Below are 22884 nucleotides of genomic sequence, written 5' to 3'. Positions count from 1 at the left end.
GCGCCTATGTTCATCCTAAGGCTCTATACCAAAAACTGATTAGCAAAATGCACATGCTACGTAGAAAAGAAAAAGCAACGCGTGAGTAATTTCTTCAGTCTGATATTCTGATACAAGTCTGATATTCTGAACTGTAGATAGCTACAATTTAATTGTAAATAAATCAGAAATTGCAAAACAGCATGAAATTCTGTTAAGATGGTCCTGCTGTGGTGATATAATTTCTGAAGGAGGGCTCTTAAGGGAAGGAAGGTGCACACTGAAAATACACAAGACAGGATTTAGTGAGAAATATTGTTTTATTGGTTTGCAGGTCACAGATACCTCTTTATTAAAAAAGCTCTTTATCAACTCAAAACATTTCCAGAGCCGAAGCATAATATACATATTTGGACACTTCTCAACTGATCCCAAAGTATCAGTCTCTCTTATTTCTATTTGAACACTTCCTTCTTGCTCATTATACTTCAGCAGACAAAAATGCAAATATAATACTACATACCTGCTGCACTGAGAGACCCTGATTTTAGAGCAAAGCAAGAATCCAATGAGATTTTTAGTGGGTTTGAAAAAATACCAAGAGGTTTTACATGAGAGTTTTTGAGGGTGAAAAAGACAGATATTATTGAAATAAAATTGTAGATTAATGTTTTGCTAATATATTTGAGCAAAAAATTTACCTTCATTTAGTACTTCTTTCCAGGTACTTTGGTACTGAACTATCTATACTACTATTATGACAAAGACATGCAGCTCCTTTCAAAGACACAGTTTATACAAGTTTATTGTCAAGATTAATGGTACAGCTCAAGTATTTTCCATCCAAGTTACCACTGAATTGTAACTGACTGGGAGAATTTTACATGCCCTTTAATACATCCTTCCAACCCATTTGCACATAATAGATATCTAGAACTTGCAGTGGCTCAATCACAGTCAATAAGGTTTTGAATATATGGCAAGGTAAGCAAGATGACTGGGAATCTAGATAACTTTTCATTGCATTGTGCTGAATAAATTATTACAGCTCTTCATAGGTGAGGAACACTTGTTCTTAGTTTTCGTAATATTTAATTAAAGCTTGCTGTTTTGCTGGAATTGAGACACCAAGGAAAGAACCTGCTCTGAGGCTTTAATTTGTTTACTGCCCAGGTATGCTGCACTATTGCTGGCTGTATCCTCTAAGAAGTACCGGTAGTTTACCATCATGCCACAAGATGCAGCAATGCCCCGAGGGCTTGTGTCCGCCATCCAGTTTATTCGCCACATCACAGAACCATTCTGAAGATGAAAATTTGCTACTGGATTAAGGGCATAGCCACGATGTTTCTCTCCATACAAGTACCAGGCACAGAGTCTCATAAATGGTGAATGGAGCACTTGAACTAATTTCTCTGATCTCACCCACTCATTGTTATTTAAGATCTTCTTCAGTGTTTCAGTAGTAGTGTCTCCTGTGATCTGAGAGATTTCTTGCCATTCTGATTCTGTAAAAAGTTCATTTCTTTCCAGTTCTTTTGCTTGTGAGGAGAGGAGACCAACAAGCCATTTTGTGAATCCTGGGATTGGTGAAAGAGTAGAAAAAGCTTTTATCTGAGGAAGTTCTTTCTGCAGACAACAGGAGAGAGGGAAAAAAAAAAAAAATCATGAGTGTTGTCATGATTGACAATGAGAAGTTTTGAGTGAAAGAACAACTGATACCATTTTACTTGATGTCAAGTGACGACTGGGGATTCTGAGAATTAACTGATACACACAGACAAATACAAAATAAAAGATCACCTGACAGTAACAGGTTAGTGCCTAGATAGCACTTGAGAACAAAGGAAATTTTAACCCTGACTGAACTATATTCCACACACATAACCTATTTAAAAGTACTTCTGCAGCACTTACCAACACTACGTTCTGGTGTAGCATTTCACAGGCAGAAATCAACAAATGCAATCAAATGCCGTAAAGAAGTTACTTGGAGGCATCAAAAATTTTAAATAATAAACATACAAGTTTTCAAAAGCTTTCAAATATCATATGTAAAAACCTCACCAAATATAATTTTTATATGTAGCTATCTTTTTCTAAGTTAAAAGCAGTTTATTATTTCAGTCTATTGTAAAATCAGGAGAGGAACGATTTCTAGATTTTAATGGAAAGAAGTAAGTCCTGAGAGGGGCTTTTTACACAGGCCAGCTACTTTTTATGCTATTCCCAAACTATAAACTACACTGATAAAATAGCAAGGTTAGAAATACATAGTTGCAGTGAAAAATTCACAGTTTAATACTTGTTTAACAAAATAAAACTTTGCCTTTGCTACTCCTACTAATTTATGAGTAAAAACTGTTAACTATGTGATCACACAAAGCAAAACACATAATGTATATTAGTTTTGGAACACACCAATGGGAAGAATAGGGAAGGTTGTTAAACTCGCTGTCACTTGGAATTAACAAAAGTTACATCAGTCAACCTTGCTGAAGGAACAGGGAGGCAAGGAGCAGAGGGAAGATTGAGCTGAACTGAAACAATCACAGTGTTGTTTTAATTACTGTTCGTATAGGAAGAAGCGTAAGAACCAAAACATTTATCAACATTACAGAAGTGTCTTAATGTCAACAGAAAATTGTCTTTAAACGACTACAAAGTGCATTTTTTCTACTTTGAGTGTTACCGAGATAACCATTAAAAAGTCATCACCGCTCAGATGCTACCTCACACTAGCAAACGTTAATGGAACACACGCTGCTGGGTTGTTGGAATTGCACCTGCGCTGCTGCATCCTTAGGTACCGCTGTGCCACACACCACGCTGCCATCTGCGTGCTGTGCCATGAGGATGCAGAGGCCAGGAGCACAGGCTGGAGCCAAGCACCATTTCTAATACCTTTGATAACTGGAATAACATTCAGCCAGTTATTTACAACATCTCTTTCCTTCCCACAGAGAGCTTCCCAAATAGCTTACTGCTGTCCTGCTGGCTTCCAGCATTGCAAAACGCCAGCCAGCTCCAATTTACCACCTCTGCAGTTTTGTGACTTATAATTGTATAAACTGGCTAACCCCACTTGCTCCCCTTAGCTCAAGTTCTTTAAGTATCACAGAGATATGCAAGCCAAAGAGCTTTTCTTTTGAGACCAGACAGGAACAAGAAAGACAGACCAAGTTACAAAGAAACACACTCTACCTCATCTCTTTAGGGAACCGGATAAAGGAAAAACCAAATTATTCTATAAATCCACTCATTTCTGTATGTTATTGAACGAAACAACCATTTCTGTAACCAGAGCACCCAGGAGATCCTGACTATGTCATATTCTCAACTGCTATTGCTACTATGGTCAGAGTGCAATACTACCAAAGCTCATCTCCTGTGATTTTTTCACTAAAGGACATGATGATATTTTATTTTTAAAAGTAACTCTGAAGCATAAGTCTGTAACAAGATTGCATATGCACTTCATAAAAGAAAAAATATCATTTGTAAATCCTACAGAAAGTGATATCTGTGGAAGGCAGGTTCTGCTGATATCTTAGCACCTCTCTGTACAATTTTAGAGAATACAGCATCTATAAAACGGAAGTTTATTAGGGTTGTGCCCTTACTGCAGACCATGCCTACAGAAGCCATGGATATAGAAAATACGTTTTAATTAAAAGAATGTTTCTTGGATTAGACAGTTCAGCCTTTTTAAAGACGCTTCCCCTCTTTTGAAAAGAGAGCAATGGCTACAGCAATTAAAAATATATATTTGGGGGCAGGAAAAGGGCAAAAATGAGAACAAAAATGAGAACAAAGCAACTCTACAAACTTAAAAAAATCTTTCCTTTCCCAACCCCACACTAAATACTTCCCCATGGATTATAAACATTATTTATCTACAAATTAATTCAAAATAACTTTACAAAATTTGAAGACAGAATCAAATGCACTCACTAAATCTTCCTTTGGTCACCCTTCATCTCCTTCCTGTAGTGTTTCTCAGTCAAGAAGTCTATCTAATCATCACATCTGGAATATACTTTTCTTTAAAGCAGCAGGATCTTAATTAGTATGGCAGAAGAGAGTCATGCTCAGATGCCCCCTTGTCAGCTACACTTTCTTTGATTCGACACTAGCTCCTATTACAGATAACACTTCGAGCCCAAACCCACAGATCTCCTGGAGAAGCAAGAGGGAGAAAGATGGCACAGAAGTGAATTTTTAAAGGAGACTGGAAAAATACTTCAAGATACTTGTTCCTGGAGAAAAAGCTGGTAGTTTTCAGTTTTGTCCAGATGGTAATGAGCAGCATCACTTGCTACCTTAATTTCTCCATCAGTGCACTGAGAGCTGTCCAGTGGCGTAGCTTCTGCTGCACCTGGCCGTAGCTTCGCTGCTGAGACAGTCTGCTGTCAAGTAATTTGACCTTTGGCATGTCTGCTCTCACTGCAGTTAGATGAATTTCTGACCAGAAGGAAGGGCCACAATGCCCTTCTGAAGATTCAGTGACCCAGCACCCTCCTGCTTGTCCACACAATAATGATGGATGACAACTCAGCAACTGTCTAGGATGTGACAGACCTCCAAATGAACCTTAAAGTACAGAAACACAAGCCCCTAATCTATAATAAGAAGTACCCTTTTCACATCATCCTCCTTAAGAAGCAGCAAGCTTTCCCCAAAAGAGAGTGGATTTCAAAATGGGGTTTCATTCTTTGTCTCTTCATTCCTGTTGTGCTTTAAAGTCCATAACACAGAGAACACAAGAGACAGGAATATGTTGGTAAGTTTTCAAATTAATCATCTATCAATGAGAAATCCTAGATGTGCTCTAGAGGGAGTACGTTACTATTGCGGTGCTGGGGTGAAAAGGAAGAAAAGAAAAAAAGAAAAGAAAAAGGTTGTTAGAGGCTATTTTCCTCTAGGTAGGGATTCAAGGAATTCAGGATGTGTTTCTTTCTGACCTGAAGATGGGATTATATTCCCTTCAAGTTTTCCTTTTTTTCCAACTATATTACTTGTCTTAGAAAAGATAGTGCCTTTAAGAACATATTGCTTAGGTCTCTTTCAAGGATTCTTCACAGATGTTTGTGGTTAAAACCTGAGAGGAAAAAAGGAGGTAATGCTGAAATTTGAGAAGCAAAAACTCTTCTTTCAGGTAAAAGAAAAAATGACTAGACCAAAAGAAAAGGCTGCTTACCACAAAGTCAAGTCTGGAAGTTTCCTGCACCATCACTGCTAAGAAAGCACAGTGTTTGAAAATACTGTTTTGCTACTGAACACTTCACACAGGAGCTAAGCTTCCCCAGAGTAACAATGCCAACCTCATCTCCCTGCTGCAAAGCCCAGAGGGTATCTATACATCATCCCGAAGACTAAAAGCGAGAATGAAGGACTTCTTCCCATATTTGTGGATTAATAACAATCACTGCTAAGTTCATACTTAAGGAACCAACATTTTGCTTCCTTGTGATGTTGACTGCTATTTGTGCATTGTTCACTCTCAGGAGTGACCTGTTCACCAAGACCAACACAAAATATTTAACAGGAATTTAGTTGCTCCTACTCTATCAATAAATACACAATGTAAAATTGTGCATATTTTTTAGTTATCAGGACAGATAAGACATAGGGAAGTGATCCCATTTTGAAGCTACAGTACAGATTACTACATGTCTGATAAATTCTTGAGTGTAGGAGCTTATCTGAGCAGCCATTTCTTGTAGAAAAATAAATAGATTCAGGGGAGTGTGCACATTTATGTTGCTGGTAAATTGATGTGCTAGTTTCTAAGACTATTGGTGGAGATCCATTAATGTTTATTTTCCTGTCAAAAACCCACACACCATTAAGAAACAGCTGCTCATTTTGTTTTGGGCTGGATTTCTGGGTTTGGTTGTCTCTTATTTATTTGTGTTTTTTTCATTACAGGAGAGTGCATATTTCTCCTGTTATCCATATCTTATCTGAAGCTGTCTCGCACTCTGAAAGCTGTAGTCCAAGGTCACATTTTTCATCAATGAAAGCAAAGTGTGTTCTGGAAATTATGATCTCCCCAGGTCACCTAGATTAAATTAAGGTAGCAATTATCAACAGCCCAACTAGAAAGCTAAAATCTGCCACCAATTGTTAAGCATTTCTATTGAGTCACATAGTAGCTATCAGTTTTCTCCCCCAAATGCCACAGGCTATAAAATTCTAAGCAGTTTTCTCAAAGGCTTCACCACAGTTATCTGTGTCTGTCATCTGCAGACTGAACTGCGATGATGTACCTTCTGCAGAGCTAGAGACCATTTAGAGTGGCTATAAACACATTCTGAATTAAACGTCTGTCTACTGAGAAATCTGTCTACGCATTCACCAGCACCTATCAGCTCACTAAAAAAGCATCTGCCTGCTTGTTTTCCAGTGTCCAATTTGGGGTTTGTTTGTTTTCTTGCTAGTTGTCTGAAATAGTTTCAAAATCCAATTCGTTTCTGGGAACAATACAAGCCTAAATTAAGGACTACAAGAGATTATTTCGGTTGTCTGCTCCTTGCTTTACATACATTAATATAACCAAGAGACTACACAATGGACTAATGAATTCATCCTACTGCTTACCCAAACTAATGCAAACAGGGTATGCTCAGAACATAATGGAAGCCTGCTTATAAAAACCTTCAGTATTATTTGTGTAGCAAACTTTTGTGAAGCAACTACCAAAGAAAGAAAAATCTCCCAGTTACAGCAGCTCACTTTCTCCAGGATGCCCTTTGTAGGTGACACAAGGTCCTATTCTGATCTCCGTTATACCCCTCTCATTCACTCAATTATATTACTATACTTGCCAAATCACAATGTCTAGGCAGAGATTAAGGATTCAAACTGCTAACAGTGCACATATAAAGAGATGAAACTGAGGACCCATTTCTGTGACTCAAGTTCATATGTCCTCCATCTGCTTAGATCAGTGAAAGACTCAAAACCAGGGGCCAATAAATTCTATGCGTTGCCTCAAACTAACAGTGCTTAACACTGAGGGTTGTAATCTTTCCCAGAGCCTCTACCACTGCAGTTTTTGTAACAGTCCTAATAAAAACCCATTTGCCAGAAATATTTTTATGAGGGAAGCTGTACTTGACATTCTCTGAAGGTGAGAAGTGCCACCCTACACACATTCATGTTCAGCAGTGTACGTGACCAGTTCAGGCAAATTAGTGAGAAGATTTTGCCCCATCCCTGTTCAAGGCCAGGTTGGACAGGGCTTGGAGCAACCTGGCCTAGCGGAAGGTGTTCCTGCCCGTGGCAGGACATTGGAACTGGATGAGCTTTAAGGTCCCTTCCAACACAAACCATTCTGTGATTCTATGATTTCTAAAAAACTAAGCTCTATCTTAATTGTCCATGAATGAGATTTTAAGGAATCTGGTACTAACTGAATTTACAGACATAACTTCATAGTGTAGATACCTACTAGATCAATGTTTCCATATAGTTTTTAAAAATCTTGTCAAGTAAAGGCTTCAATGGTGGGAAAATATGTATAACTTAGTTTGTGTCTTCTTCTGATCTAATGATACATTCATGACAGGTCCAATTTGGAGTTTTTCTTATGAAGAATTACAGTTTTGAGGTTGCAAGTAGATGTGTCCTGGCAGCTTAAGTTCAGGCAAAGTCAGATGAAGGATTTTTAGTAGAGGATAAAAAAAGTTTAGAGTTTGCAGTGCCTTGGGAAAACACAACTGAAGTAACATTCAGCAGATGAAGCATACATCCACAGAAGTTAACTCAAATGGATGACAAGTTATAAAAGTGTATTAATCATTAATGATTCAGATGAAATGAAAAGCAAAATTCTTGATATCTTCAAAGTGGTCTCCTCTTCCCAATGCATTTTATTATCAGTTAAATTAAAGAGTCTCAACTTATGTAACCTGGATCACTTGGTGATTTAGCAGCACTTTAAAAGAAGATTTGTTTATTGCAAAGCCATGCAAAGGTTAGGTAAAATATCCTCTTCCTATCAGAGACCTCAACTATCTATTTTTACAGAGCCTGCTGGAAGCTTGCTTAATGAGATGTGATTCCTGACCCAAGGGTTTTTTGCTGAGGCTATATTGTTTCAGCTGCTGCCACCAAGTCAACTCAGCACTACTGCTATACCATTTGTCCCTTTTAAAGTAAGTGACTATAATGCTGTTCAGAAGAATTATGTCCAACCTGAGCACAGACAACCTTGGAAAGTCCTTTACTTACTGCAGACCAGAGAGAAAGAGAACACATGTGTGCAATTAATGCACTGAAGCTGGACTTCCAGAATTTTGCAAGGAAGGTAACATAGGCTGCCAATAGTATTACTCATGATATGCCCTGCCTCTGGCCTGAACTATCTAACTTTGTGGAAATTTCAGAGTAAGTATTTTGAAGCTGAAATAAAATGAAGCTGAATGAACGGTTTCTCTCCATTGAAAGGTGAAGTCTACTTAAATGGGAAACACAATGTTTACAACAAAAGGAGGCATTACAGAAGTGCATCAGATAATTCTGATAACAGCAGTGTGATGGTTCAGGGTCACTTCACAGAATGTAAGATATGTAACGGGAGATGGCTCTTGCAGAATTCAAGACCATGAATTCAAGAACAGTATTTTGGAATGATGATGAAGAAAACATCTAGGAGTGGGAAGAAAGTGGGGAGAAAGGAAAAAAGTATAACAACATCAAAGAGTGGAAGAAAAACTATTAGAGAACCACATCCATCATAAACACTACTGGATTATCCTTCATGTCTTTCTTCAACCCCATAGTGGTACACCAACAAGATTTATCATCAAGAAAAGGAATGGTGTAGAGGTTGTTGTACCTTTAATATATAGAATTAACATAAAAAGGCAGTTCAAGTTTTGATACAATTTCATAGTCAACTAAGAACACATCCAGTTTGCCATATAAAACCTTACTAGTAACAGCACATTTTTCATAACATCTTAAAGCATTGTATCATAGTTCAGTAGGGAGGAAGACCTCCATCTTTGGCATTGCATGGAAAGCACTTAGCTGTCAGTATCAAACACATTAGTTAAGCTTGAGGCAATAAGTTTATGATTAGAATGCATTTAAAGGCATCTCAGCCAAAGTGTTTCCTATTCATCATGTATTTGATGAACATGGAAAAAGGGCTGGACAACGCTGACATGTAGAAACTTTGTCATAAGTGTAAATAACAAACACATACTTCTGTCGGCCACATCAAATTTTAGAAGTCTCTTTTCCTTTAGAACTTATAACTTTTCTAGTGTTATAAGTAATTAATGATGGACAAATATATTGTCAAGAGTTATTTTATGACAGCAACTCAATTATCCAGAAATTACTTTTCAAATGTGAAAGCAGAGAACAGCATGAATTTGTTCTAATTCCTCTCAGAAATCAGACAGATGTCATGGCCTAATTATACCTGGATGACTGCACTTCAGACAGTTCATATAAAAGCCATTTTGAAAGCAAAAAGCAAAAAAATTTAGCTAAAATATCTATATAAAACAAAACAATACTCAATATAAAATACTACACTTTAGGGCAGCCAGCTGTGATTCAGTAGTTGCCTAAGCAATCATTTTGTAGAAGCAGAAATTTGGTGCATCCAATTTTCAGTTATTTTTGTAAGTAGAACTGAAGTTCTAAATCACAGACAATTTTCCAAACACCATTACTATTCCAGATGTTGGAACAATGAACTCAACACAAGTAGAGATCATTATTTTTAAGGGGTAGTTTTGTTAATAATTTAAGTAGTACACAAAGTACTCAACACAGAAATGTGACTGTGTGTCACAAGAGACCAGAAATGGTCTCTTTCACACCACTCCATATATAAATTAATTTTCATTCCTTTCTCCAGTTCCTTGCAAGAAGCTTCTACAAGAAATCCTAAATCTATTAAGAATAATCCCATAGCATGCAATAATATTACATAAATTCACAGAACTGACGTGCATAAAGTAACTGATTCCTGTGATTTTCAAACATTAAACATATCTTCTCTACTATATTGGAAGAAATGCCTGGGCAAAGAAATCTCTGTCCTTCTTTTTTTTTTTTGTTGGTTTTTTTTTTGGTTGGTTGGTTGTTTTGTTTTTAAATAGACACATTCAAGGCGAGCATGCAAAGTACATATATAACCAGGGGCAACTCAATATAACAAACAAGAAAACTAATTAATTAATGTACAAGAAGTACTTCTGTTACTGGAGCAGCTGTAAGATTTTGGAAAAGGCACAGTCAGGTACATTCAAGAGAGACCGTGTTGATCTGGGCCTGGAAGGAAGCCTGATTGCAGGCTCCACTCACTCAACTGAGACACAGTAGTGAATCTCATAATACACTACCTTGCAAAATACAGCTATATCAAAGCTACCTTCAGTAGAAATGTACTAAATTTGACTTTTCGGCACATGACTAGGCAAACACAAGTAATTCACACAGCACATACCAACTATGCAACAGTATCTACATGTGGCAGACATTCAGCAATAGCAGAAGATGTTCTTCCAACCATTCTTTACACATCTTCAAAGGCTGACCTGGTAAGAAGCTGCAAGTGCAGGGGAAGACCTCGCAGTTCCTTGCCTTGAGCAATGACACAAAATGGAAACTAAAACAGCAATGTGAGGGGAGCATGTTAGCCGAACAGCATGTTAAGTACACCCTGCCACACGTACCTGCAGCTCTTTTACAACCCGCTTGATGAGGTAAGTCCCAAGTTCCACACCTTGCAGTCCCTGCTGAGTCAAACTGATTGAGTAGAAAATTGCTGTTGTAATTTTGTCTGTATCTTCTGTTTCTAAAGGCGGCACCTCTTTCACTATGGCCTGGGAAAAAGAGAATGAAAAAAAAGTTAGTAGTAGTTATTACCATCATTATGGGGGAGAGGGTCTTTCTTTTTAACTTGCAAAATTGTTAACACTTTTCCCTACTGTTTATTCATTACTCTCTGTGAGAAACAACAAAAATCTAATCAAAAAGTATAATGAAGAGCTGCTTATCCATTAGCAAGTGCAGGAAATAATTGTAACGTGGTTTAAAACTTCCAGAAGTAATCACCACTGCTTTGAAGTTTTAACCTCATTTGCTATCTTTTCTTATATATATCTTTTGTTATTCTTCTTGCACTTGAGCAAACCCCCAAAATAACATAATATAGGAGATAGACAGAATAACCCTGTAATTTTTAAATGCCAATTCTTTCATCTCTTAAAAAAACCAAACAAACCCAAATATTCTTAAATTATAAGGAATTACAGACTTTAAAGGAAGTACATTGCAATTAGAGCACTTTGCTGTCTACTAAATGCATCAGTGACTGTACCTGGATGCTGCTGGAGATATCACTGGTTAGTGCAACATGCAAGACTATCAGTGGTTCCCCTGGGATTGCACAGTGAGAAAAAAAGTAGCATCTTCTATATGACCCAACTCGACGCTTCATATCAACCCAGTTTCTAACAGGATGCACAGCTTCAGAACTCAATGAGAAAATAAAAACAAAGTAAAATTATGTTTTTTTTTTTTCAGTTAGAAACAGGGATCAGCTGCCAGCCCTACAAGCTCAGTACTTTTCCCAGTGATGTCAGTGACAAAACTCTCCAATCAAAAAAGGAGAATCAGGACGTAAGTGAAAAAAGTAAAATTCATCAGCAAACTGTGACAAAGCAGATGGAAAAGGCACATTGCACACCCACTCTCTCTAGTTTTCTTTGGGATATGCTTATCATATATATGAGATTTTACTTCCACTTTCTGTTCACTATAGGATATCTGACTGAGATGACTAAATCCTTGAATGAGTCTGAACACAATTGTAAGGGGAAGTGGGAAAAGTAGTTGAGAAGCTTGGAAGAAAAGACAGCAGACTACAAGGGCAGTATGTGAGCTGAAGGATCAAATTATGGGACAAATGATTGCCTTCGCTGTTTCCTTAATTTGATTTTAAACGGTGTGCTCTGTAGTATGTAAAATGCAACTATTGCTTATTTATACTTTGCCTTTCAGTATCTTGAAAATAGTGGCTCTGTGCAGTCACAAGCATTTCATCACCTCTCCATTGAGTGTTTGCAACTTTTAGCACTTACTCACTAATTTTCTGGAGTACTTCACAAGGTGATTGCCAAGTGACTCTTTCCAAGCTCAGGAATCCTGTCGAGAACCACTCTGAAAGCATGTTCTTTAGAACTCCATTCATTTCCTGCAAACAGAAGAAAGATGGACTCATTTGCTAAAGAGCTTGGTAGAACATAGGAATGTGAGTAAAGATAACCTTGATTATTTCAAACTACAACATTGGGAAGTTCAAGGAAGCTAATGCATCTGTTTGAGAATATTAACCACCTAACAGTTCAGCTTTCCTCACACAGGACTGAAATGACAATGAAAATGTTAAAGACACTGTCTATAGTAAACTGCAGATAGGGAAATGGAAGATAACGCAAAACAATGTGGATGAAAAGCAGACAATAAGTATTGGAGCAGTCTTGACAATAAGGCTGCAGCAGCACAGATGCTCAGATTTAAATACCGTGAAAAAGATAGGAAATTTGATGAACGTAAGGTCTTGAATTTCACTATAATTTTCTACAATCTCTTCTGAGTATCCAGCAGTTCATGCCTTAGGAAGATTATCAGTACTGGCTTATTAATTTAATATTAATATCTCTACTTTAGTAAACTTTTTTTCATTGCTCTTTAGGAGAAAGATACAGAATAGCTATTTACTCAGTCTGCACCATGATTAACACATGGTGCTTTCTACTTTTGACAGCTCTCCAAGGCACGTGACACATCTGGAGTCACTTCACTAGTGGAGGTGACTGGAACACATACAGACACATTTACGCATCAGTAAACTACAAAAATGCTTCAGTCTGGACCTCAGCATGGATTGTACAACTCACCACAGGAGCTGCACATGCCACTCAGGATATAAATTAGAAAATGAGGATCTTTCAACAGGATGTAGATAAACCCATAGGCTTTAAAGAATTCTTCTTCTCTGGAAGTATGAACATTTTTGAGCAAGAGAAACAAAAGCAGCAGCAGACTACAGAACTTGAAAATCACAATGATTTGGAATAGTGTGATACAGAATTAAAGCCAACAGTAATATCAAATACTTTCAGGAACATTAATGTTAATAATGAATTTTATATTCCCTATTCATTTCCTGCTGCCTACATTATTAAGGATTTTTCTGTCTAAAATTCTTTGAGTTTAGAAAGTATTCTTGAACTCAGCATAGCATGAATATCCCCTAAAGAGATTCTAGAGCTTATTTTTCTTTCCTACATTTGCTTTGTACACAGGACACAGTATGGTGCCAGCACCAGTTTATCAACAGACTGATCAGAAACATAGTCTTGCTTACCTGAAACTAACTTAATACCATTTATTTAAAAACAAAACCTCTTCACTTTCTATTCAGACCTTTATTAAATAAGCCACTGCTGTATATAGACAAAAAATATGCTACAATGTACTTTAGCTTGCTACATTTAAGCAAACAACAGAAAAAAGCTTATAAATCTATCCAGAAAACACTTGCTACTGAAAATATCTTTCCTAAGCTCAGAGGTAGTCTCAGGACTTTTGTAAAACAGCAAAAATATTTCTTATTGTAACCTAACAAAGACGAAAGCGGTAGAGGCATGCGTCAAGAGACACACATCAAAGCAGGTTCCCCTTGGCCAAAGTAACTGTCACAGTATTCCAAGGATAGTTTTATTCTTTAATTCAACATACTATAAAAACTAAGTTTCAAACCCTGACTATGCTTGCAGTCAACTGGGATCAGATACTTCAACCTACACCAATCCACCCAAACCCAGAAATACATTAACTCCCCCCATAAAACTCCTAAAGTTGATGGTAATGACCACAGCCATGGAGTTTGCAAGGTAAAGTCCTAACAAATCCTGGCTCTTTTCCATGCCTGGAGAGTCAAGTTTTCCTTCAGTTTCCCTTTTTCCTACCTGCTCCTGCACTAAGTTCTGTTAGTGAAATATACTTTTTCAGGCTTTTGTTTGGCATCTATCTTTGTTTATTCAGAAGTAGCTACTACATGAATGACCTAGAAGAAAACAGACATTCATCTGCACAGAACAGTTGTCATAAATGAAAATCTTGTATCTTTCTATATATTTTTTCCACAGGATCCTTCAATATAGAAGAGCTTATTTATTGAAACATAAATTGACATATGCTTCAAATAGTGAAAATGTCAACTGCCTTCTTCTAAATACAGGGAGTATCTATGGGGTTACCGCTCCCAAGATTTGTAATTTAGTTTTCTTGATGGTCTTTCTCAGTAGAGCTCTCAGTTATACAAAAAGCTGTGCCCAAAGCCTTCAGCCAAATTGTACTACAAGGCTGAACAAAGCCTGAATGTGCTAGTAAAAAAAAAAAAAAAATTCTTAAACTAATACAAAACTGAAATACTACAAAAAAGAAATCACCTTAGGTACATTTATAGGGTAAATGGAAGCCACATCATGCATGGCATTGCACAAAAAGAAACCTCTGAAAAAAATACACATATGAGGCTATCTGCAACAAGTAGTATTTCTCTCAGGGGAAATGAGGGATCGCACTCATCAAAATCCACCCCAAGAATGGACAGGCTTCACAATTTTTCACTAATACCTTGATTAAAATGTTCCTGCTCTCTCACCTCAAGGTAATCCCATCCTACACAACAGTAGGTGGTGCGGGGGGAAGAAGTAACATAATAGATGACATTAAAAAGGACCAGCTATGTCAGAACTTGCAACTAGGATAGTAAAGAGAGACATATGCAATATACCTTCCCCTACCTCGTAAGTGGATGTACTGGACATTTATAGCAAGTTGGATGATTTGAGTGGCTTACTGGAAACGTACGTTAAACCTGCGCTGTCTCAAAAACCTCAAAAGAGCACAAAACTACTATAATATGACATTACTGGGAAAAATGCAGAATTACTGTTGGCTTAGGGCACCTCGACACTTGATGCACTCTGATAATACATCACTCAACTGCATTTAGAGTAGCTGTAGCCTATGCTGGCAAAACTGCTTTTTCTGATGCTTCTGGGTCTAACGGATTAAAGAGAAAGCAGCAGGTAGAACAAGCTGTACTGTGAAGAGCCCTTAATTGTCTGCATAACAGCATCTACAAAAGAGCGCTCTTTCTGGCACAGCTAAGTCACACAAGGCTTGCAACTCCTGGGCAGCACCACTCAGTGAGTACTGGCTTGCAACCCCAACAAGGTTTGCATCAGAAACAGTTCATGCGGAAAAGCTGACTTTTAGTTCAAGTACTCTCTCATACACAGATTGGTTTTAATAGTCTACTTTCCTAAACAAGCATATTCTGATTTTTCTGTTCATTCTGGTTTTAAGATGCTTCCCTTGTGAATCCTTGCTTCTGCATGGCTCTGAACAGTTTAGAAAATAACCATAGATCCTTTTAGTCGAATATCCCTCAGTGTAGTGAAAATCTCCAGGTATTCCAGGACTGCTTGTTTGGTTTTCTTTCATAAGGACACACTGTAAACCAAAAAAATAAGCTAGAGCAGTCAGATCTAGGGTCAAATTTACATGTTCCTATTGCTCTCTTGTCATCCTTCTGCTTTTTCGAATGCCATTTCAAGCTGCAGTCTAGCAGCTAGGAGGAAAAACTGCTGATGGCTGCACTCCTGCTAGTTCATTACTTTGAACACATGGCTCTGCATCTATTGGCAGTAACACGGCTCAGATGGCAACGAGTGACTTGGGGGAAAGCCAGTTATACTACACAGAGACTGCTAGAAATGGAAAACATAGGAATCACTCATTTTGCTTCTTTGAAGCACTGACAGGTTTAGCAAGCATGCTCCATACGATAGGATGTAATGATGCCCAACTTCACCAAAGGCTCCTTTTCAAGATACAGAACACATTACAGAGCTACTTTAGGTCCAAGATACAGCTGTATAAAAGCAACACAATTGTAACCGAAGAAGAAAGTTGAGCAGATGTGCTTTCAGTAACGATTTTGAAAGAAAGGAATGTTTTTGATGGGGAATTACATCTCAATTCTGCCAGCTGTAAATAAGAATGCTTTATAAAACAACAGGGCAGCAGGCAGGCCGAAGAATTAGAATAGTTGCAGCTGGAACTACAATGATCTTCTCATCCAACTGCAACTGTGTATGTTGACAACACTTCTTAACTCAAAAAGACATAAACCACTTTATACTATCCAAAAGTGTGTTTAATTCAAGTCATGTGAGCAAAACACTGAGTTGTGTTTAGTATCATAAATATGCTAAGTTTCTGAAAGGCTTGACTCCAACAATGATGGTCCTGGCTTAGGTTCTCTTATTTTGTAAACCTGGTTCTGAGTAAATTTTTATTTTCATTTCAGAGGCCTTTCTACTCATAAAATTGCATATCCAACATTTCATGAAAACGAAAAAAAGCACACATTATTAAGCATCCCAATTTTAAATTTGAGCAACAATACATACTCAAAGTAGTATTTAAAATTACCAGCTATACTTCAGTTTCTATTAGCTAAGCATAATAAACTGTGATTATTTTTCTTTTCATTCTGTGTTCGTGTTACAAGACAGCAAGTTAGAAGCTTTTTAATCTTCACATCAGGTCCTTATTTATTGAGCAACAAATAAAAACTGTTATGAAAAAACTTAAATTATTTTCATTAACAAAAACTGCCTCTCTGATGAAGGAACTACCAATTTCCCTTTAAAACTACGAAAAAATAAAATACGCCTTACAATGAAAATTCATAGGCAGATATTAACACAAACACAACATGAACCAGCAGCAACTAACACTCCATGCATATCAAATATATAGTTCACTCTTACTTGCTGGTTAGATACCTAACAGGGCTACAAAAGAAGTACCCTACCAGCCTCACAAGAGCTGAGTTTTTCCATGGCTTTGGAATGTTTGAAGTTTTTAACTTCAAAATATACTCAGAGAATATCCCTGGTGAGAAACTGGAAAATACACCCATTAGCAAAGTGGGATTCAATAGTGTGACACAAATAAAAGGGGACTTTTTCTGCTTTTTTACTGCTAATAGTAATTACCGCAGCGGTAATGATAGTGCTGAAAATTTCCATGGCTCTGTGTTTTATATTGTTTGACATCTTACTCCTAAAAAAAGATTAAAATATATAATTTATCCCCCCTCATTTCAGCTCATTTAGACAATGAATAAAGCGTGCACAAGCATTTTCAAGTGACTTAATCACCTGTATATGTTATTTTACCGTAACCTGTTGAATAAACACAAAATAGAAATGCTCCACCAACCAATACTTAACAGTCCAAGTTGCTTCTCTGTTGATATGTTTTGAGGAAATAGAAAAATATTTCATATTTACAACACAGCAGTGAGAAATCCTTGTTTTAATAGGTCTTTCAAAATGCAAAGTAAAAGCTAAGGACTGTAAAGAAATATTTTAGTCGGTTTGGGCAAAACCAAAGTCCCAGTAGGCCATATAATGCATTCCGTAATTTTCCTCCAGCACCAAGAAGATACATTTAACTTTATTTCCATATTTCACTGTCAGTATGGATGCAAACACACAGACGTTATAGAATTCTTGTTACACTTTAGTCTTTATGCATGTTAGAATTTAAATCAAATTTACAATATTGAAGCAGCTATGCAGGATTTTTGATAGGTAAATACTAAAATTTTTTTCATAGAAAAACTTCTAACTTTAGTTTGTTTCTCTAGTTAAGGGCTTCTTAGATCTTTAAAGAAAACTGTGTCAATATTCTTCACATAGACACTGTTTCACCTGCGAGAACAGATGTTCTAATTCGTTGATGAATCCTCATCAATGATACTACAGTTCTTTCAAGGTCATACAAATGGGTGAAATAAATACACCCTTCTGTGGATGGATGTAGGCAAGACAAATATTTCCCCTCCTCAAAAAGCCATGTACAGCCTACATACAAAATATTCCCCCTTAAAGCCTGTCTTACTATTTCCAATTCCTCTACTAAAATTTGAAACCATCTTCCTTGATTATACAAAGGTCAGTGTTCAAATCTGTAAGAAAGTTCTAAGAAAAAAAAAGAATAATTAAAGGAAAAGTCCAACTTCAGGTCCTTGCTGTGTTTAGGACCAGCTGTTACGAAGGGAAAAGTACCGAAAACAATTATGGTGTTCCGGTTTTTTTTAGTAGACCAATACAAGAACAAGGTTACAGATACTCTCCAACTACTGCTTAATTATGGAAGCAGGTTTATTTATAAATCAATATGACAAAAGTACTATCTTTTTCATTATCTTTTGCCAGCAACTTGAACCTTACTCTGACTTCTTCTAAAATATATGGGAAGATGAAGTATATTTTAAAAGCAATGGTTGAATGATTTACTACCTGAAATAATAATGTGATTTTTTCAACATAGTCTGTATTTCAAATGCTGAAACTGAGTAAGGAAGCAAATTATAAAAAATCTCAAGAGGAAAAAGCTGGCACAGAACAACTGCAGGAGAGAGGGTTCTGATCAGTAAGAGGAAGAACTACACTCAGGAAAGAGATTTTCAGCAAATTTCCCTCTGTAGGCTGCAAGGGCTCATCAGAAAACCAGGTCATTTATAAGGGCAGTGAAAAACCTGTGTGTCCTTTGGTGTAAGGAAGGAACAGAATACATGGGAAGAACATCAGAGAGAGAGGAAAAAAATTCAAACAGCATCATGAAAAAAGAATTAGGCCCAGTTTTACTGTAATTTAACTTTTCAAATGTGCCAGTACTGGTTGTTTGGGTTTTTTTTAAACAGTCATCTTAACATTATCCATGAGGCTTTAGATAGTAATAACTGATACTAACAGAAAAGAAAACCCACCTCTGGGATAAATTATGAGGAAAAATTTCTCTCCATCATATGCCCTATGCGTATTTTTGGTGGATTCTTTGGGGGGAAAAAAAGGCTGTATAGCTTCAAAAATACACTTTACCACTAATTTTTTGCCATCTGATTATCTAGAATCTTGTGTCAAGAGTATTCATCATCTTTCACACATCCACAGAAAGACATTTACTGTGTCATAGCAACTTGTCATTGAGAATACCTATCATTTTTCTGTCTTGCTCTTGTGATGATTCTGCTATGTAGTAACTAACTAAAATATAAACTAAACCTTATCTGCAGCATGTTCCTTCTCTTTGCAAAATCCATCATTTAAGTATTTCCACTGCATTCTTCAGGGTTTATGTTTAAGATCTACAGAATTCCTCTACTAAGACAGCCACTATTTTCCTCGATCTCTTGTAAGTCAGCTTTTTCAACCCAATTTGCCTTACACTGGGTCCTGACAGCCAGGGCACTAGGACTTCTTACTTAATGGACACGGCTAAAACAATTCAGTGACTTCAGTGCTCAGAATCTTTTACAAGTCTAATATTGAGACACATTTTGGAGCATAGTGCAGCTAGGCACAGGTCACACAGTACATAAAATCAAAGTAAGTTTGTATTTCTACATTTACTTCAATTCAGCTTAAGAGGTGATTCATGAGAGACAACTGAGGGTGTTATGAAGACGCGTATACTTGAGAGTAACTGAAGGCAATACTGCACCAGTTTGCAGTGCTTCATCTAATTTGTTAATGATTCAGGAATAGTGAAACCAACAGCGAAACAATGATGAGGCAATTTGCATCTTCTTGTTTTAAGATAATACCTTACGAAATTCAAGGAGACAAGAATTCATCAAATGTAATAGTAAATCCTGATGCATTAACATCCATCCCAAGTTTCAGAGCTTTTCTATACCTTTTTTTCTTCTCTTTCCTAGAGTTAGGGAAATCAGCAAAGAACCATTCTGAAATTGTCCACTATAAGATCCCAAAATACGTGTTGTATCACAAGAACAGTTCCCTACTCAAGACTCAAATTCTTTCTTCCTTAATACGCACACACACTCCACCCTCAAATCTATAGCCTGAATATTCTGCCATATAGTCTTCTTTGTTCTTGATACTTAGCCTCAGGTAAATAGGTAACATCTCACACCTATGGCTTAGGTATCAAATGCACATGCCCTCACAGCACTTCCTTCCAAATTACTTGCACCAACTAGTAATCAGCTCCATTGCAGAGACTGCAGGATGGGTGCTCTCTTGGGTGCTCATAGTTACACTGATACTTACTTGCAATAGAAACAAACAGATTCTAAAGGCCGAACAAGCCACTTCTTTCGAAAGCAAGACATGAGACCTTTCTCAGACACGCTAGAAAGAACACTGGAATAGCACACAGTTCTTGGTTGCTGGAGAAAACAGATGAGAATGACCTAAATGAAACTTCAAAGTGAAACGAAACATTATCCAGAGCAAATTCTTACCGCCAATATGGTCACAAACAAAAACCAATGCAAACTAGTTCTAGCTTAATCTTTCCTGGCTTATGTGCTACTTATCACCAACTCTCATTCTTAGAATACATCATGTTTGAAAAAAAAAAACCTGATCAGCAAGTGCAAAAAAGACTGTAAGAACAGATATGCAGAGCTACGCCTAATCATATGATAAACCCAGACATTTAAAAAAGTATTTTGAGAAAATGAGGTTAACAGAATGCTTATGACAGCACCTCCATTGAAGCTTTAGTTCTGCAGACAGAATTTTTCTACTTTCAAACAGCTTTAGTATGTTTCTGAACATACTGTATTATTTGATGCATGTACACTCAGCTGTTTTACACATTTCTATCTTGCTAATTTTGCAAATTCAGTCTGGTTTTACTTAAGATGATCCAGCTGGATATGGAATCTTACCAGTGCTGTTGCTCCTGCAGTTATATGATGATCATCGATGTTAAAAAACATCCTTTCTTAACAAACTTAAGTTCCACCTGAATTTTGACAAATGAGTTGGTCTGACCAACTTCCTGTCTTTCTTCATGCCTTCTGGAAAGACTTGTCACCTCCTGCCACTATCATCTCCAATATCATTCCCTCTTCCAAACCTATGTCACCTCACTCTACCGTGTAATCACTGGGGATTGTGCAATCGTAGAATTCCAGGTTCGAAGGAACCTCAAGGATCATCTGGTCCAACCTTTCCTGGCAAAACATGACAGAGACCAGATGTCCCAGCATCCTGTCCAACCGAATCTCTGGTGGGAAATCCACCACTTCCCTGGAGAGATTACTCCAATGGCTGGTTGTTCTCCTTGGGAAAAATTTTCCTCTAGTGTCCAACCAGAATCTCACCAGGAGTAACTTGTGCAAATTCACTGTAGCCACCCTTTAAATACTGGAACATGGTGATAAAGTCTCCCAACCCTTCTTTTCTCCAGGCTGAACAAGCCCAGTTCTCTCAGCCTTTCAACATGTGGCAGGCCTCCCAGCCTTTTGTGGCTCTTCTCTGGATCCTGTCCAGCCTCTCCACATCTTTTTTTTGTATAGTGGGCACCAAAACTGATGTTCCACCTCACCTATCTTCTACATGCTCCTAAGCTATGTCATGACAATTTCTTTCTCCAGTTGGTATTATTCATCATTAGCACTACATAGCCACTACCTGACTTGTGGCCCTCTATCAGACTTTGGAGTCACTCCACTACACATCACTCCTGCAGTGCACACCTGACACTGCTTGGCAGCCCCAACTCCAGCCTGCATTATGTCATGCTGCATCACTGTGGCACTTCCTTCACTGCCCTAAGGCAACCCCCTGCCACTTGACGTTAGAAACCCATTGCTTCACACCACAACCCGCAAACTTCCTGAGCTATCAACAAACCCATCTCGCACCGGTGCCGTGGACTACGGAAAGGGCTTCCCTCCTGTGACACCATGACGACTCCAACAGTGAATCACGGTCATTAGACGCTTTCCAGCCCAACGTGGAGGCACCAGGAGTAGCACCATGAGTAAGAAGCCACAAACACATCCCCTCCAGCCTTCCCGAGGCTCCCTTTCAGAGCCACCCAACGCCAGCCCAGCCCTCACCTTGACATGCGGCCCATCCACCGCCTTGCTCGCCAGCCCCTCCACCAGGTCTCCCCTCAATTCCACCAGGAAGCGCAGCCCGCCCTCGAGACGGCCCAGGTGCTGGAAGAGACCCCGGTACTGGGGGTTGAGGTAGTAGCGGAGGCGGTCCTCGGCCTGCAGCAGGGCGCCCAGCTCCCTCTGCTGCTCACGGGCCTGCAGCACCTTGGCGCTGAACTCCGCCACCCGCCCATGGTCCACGCCGAAGTCGCGGGCCAAGCGAGTGAGGAGCTCGGCGCGGGGAGGCCCGGCCTCCAGGCCGCGGTAGTACCGCACGAACTCAGCGCTGCGCAGCTCCGCGGGGGGCGGCGCCTTCTCCTTGGTTTCATAGGGCGGCAGCGGCGGGACGGAGCGGCTCAGCAGCTCCTCCATGCCCGCGACAGAAGCAGTGCTGGTGCCTGCCGAGCACCGGCACAGACCCGCCGCCACCGAGACCCGGCGCAGCCCCCGCGGCACCGCCCAAGGCCCGCGCAGGAGGGGCCGCGGGCACAGGGCCCAGCCCAGGTGGCTCATCCCGCGCCTCGGCTCCTGAGGCAGCGCCGGAGCACCCTCCAGCAGGACCAGGCCGCAGCACCGCCTTACGGGCGCGCTGATTGGCTGGCATCACTGACTGCCAGCCCTCCTCGCCAATCGAAAGCGAGAAGAGTGTGGCGGGGCTGGGGGGTGGTGTCGCCGTCATGTTGAGTGTGGCGCAGGGGTGAATTGGCTCTTGGGGGTCTTATGGCAGCCGCGTTCCTTCATCGCTCAGAGCTCCTTTCCCCGAGTACCCTTCGCCGTACAACCCACAGGCCCTGTATCTTTCTCACCTCTCGCTTTCGTTTTTCCTCTACCCATGGCTGCTTACCTCATCGCCTGCACTA

At 38.9% G+C, this 22884-nt stretch overlaps 1 protein-coding gene across 1 annotated transcript; it reads right to left on the bottom strand.

Moving 5' to 3' along the window:
- Nucleotides 1-280: 280 nt before the first annotated feature.
- Nucleotides 281-22596, bottom strand: MLYCD (malonyl-CoA decarboxylase). The gene is made up of 5 exons (XM_030469834.1): nucleotides 21986-22596; nucleotides 12093-12205; nucleotides 11330-11486; nucleotides 10683-10832; nucleotides 281-1608 (listed from the first exon to the last, which is right to left on the bottom strand). Exons 1-5 carry the CDS (start codon nucleotides 22535-22537, stop codon nucleotides 1075-1077), a joined length of 1506 nt encoding a protein of 501 aa, XP_030325694.1. The 5' UTR covers nucleotides 22538-22596; the 3' UTR covers nucleotides 281-1074.
- Nucleotides 22597-22884: the final 288 nt, after the last annotated feature.

This window comes from Strigops habroptila, chromosome Z (genome assembly GCF_004027225.2).
Source record: "Strigops habroptila isolate Jane chromosome Z, bStrHab1.2.pri, whole genome shotgun sequence".
Taxonomy (NCBI): Eukaryota; Metazoa; Chordata; class Aves; order Psittaciformes; family Psittacidae; genus Strigops; species Strigops habroptila.
This window is presented reverse-complemented; position numbering and strand designations above follow the sequence as displayed.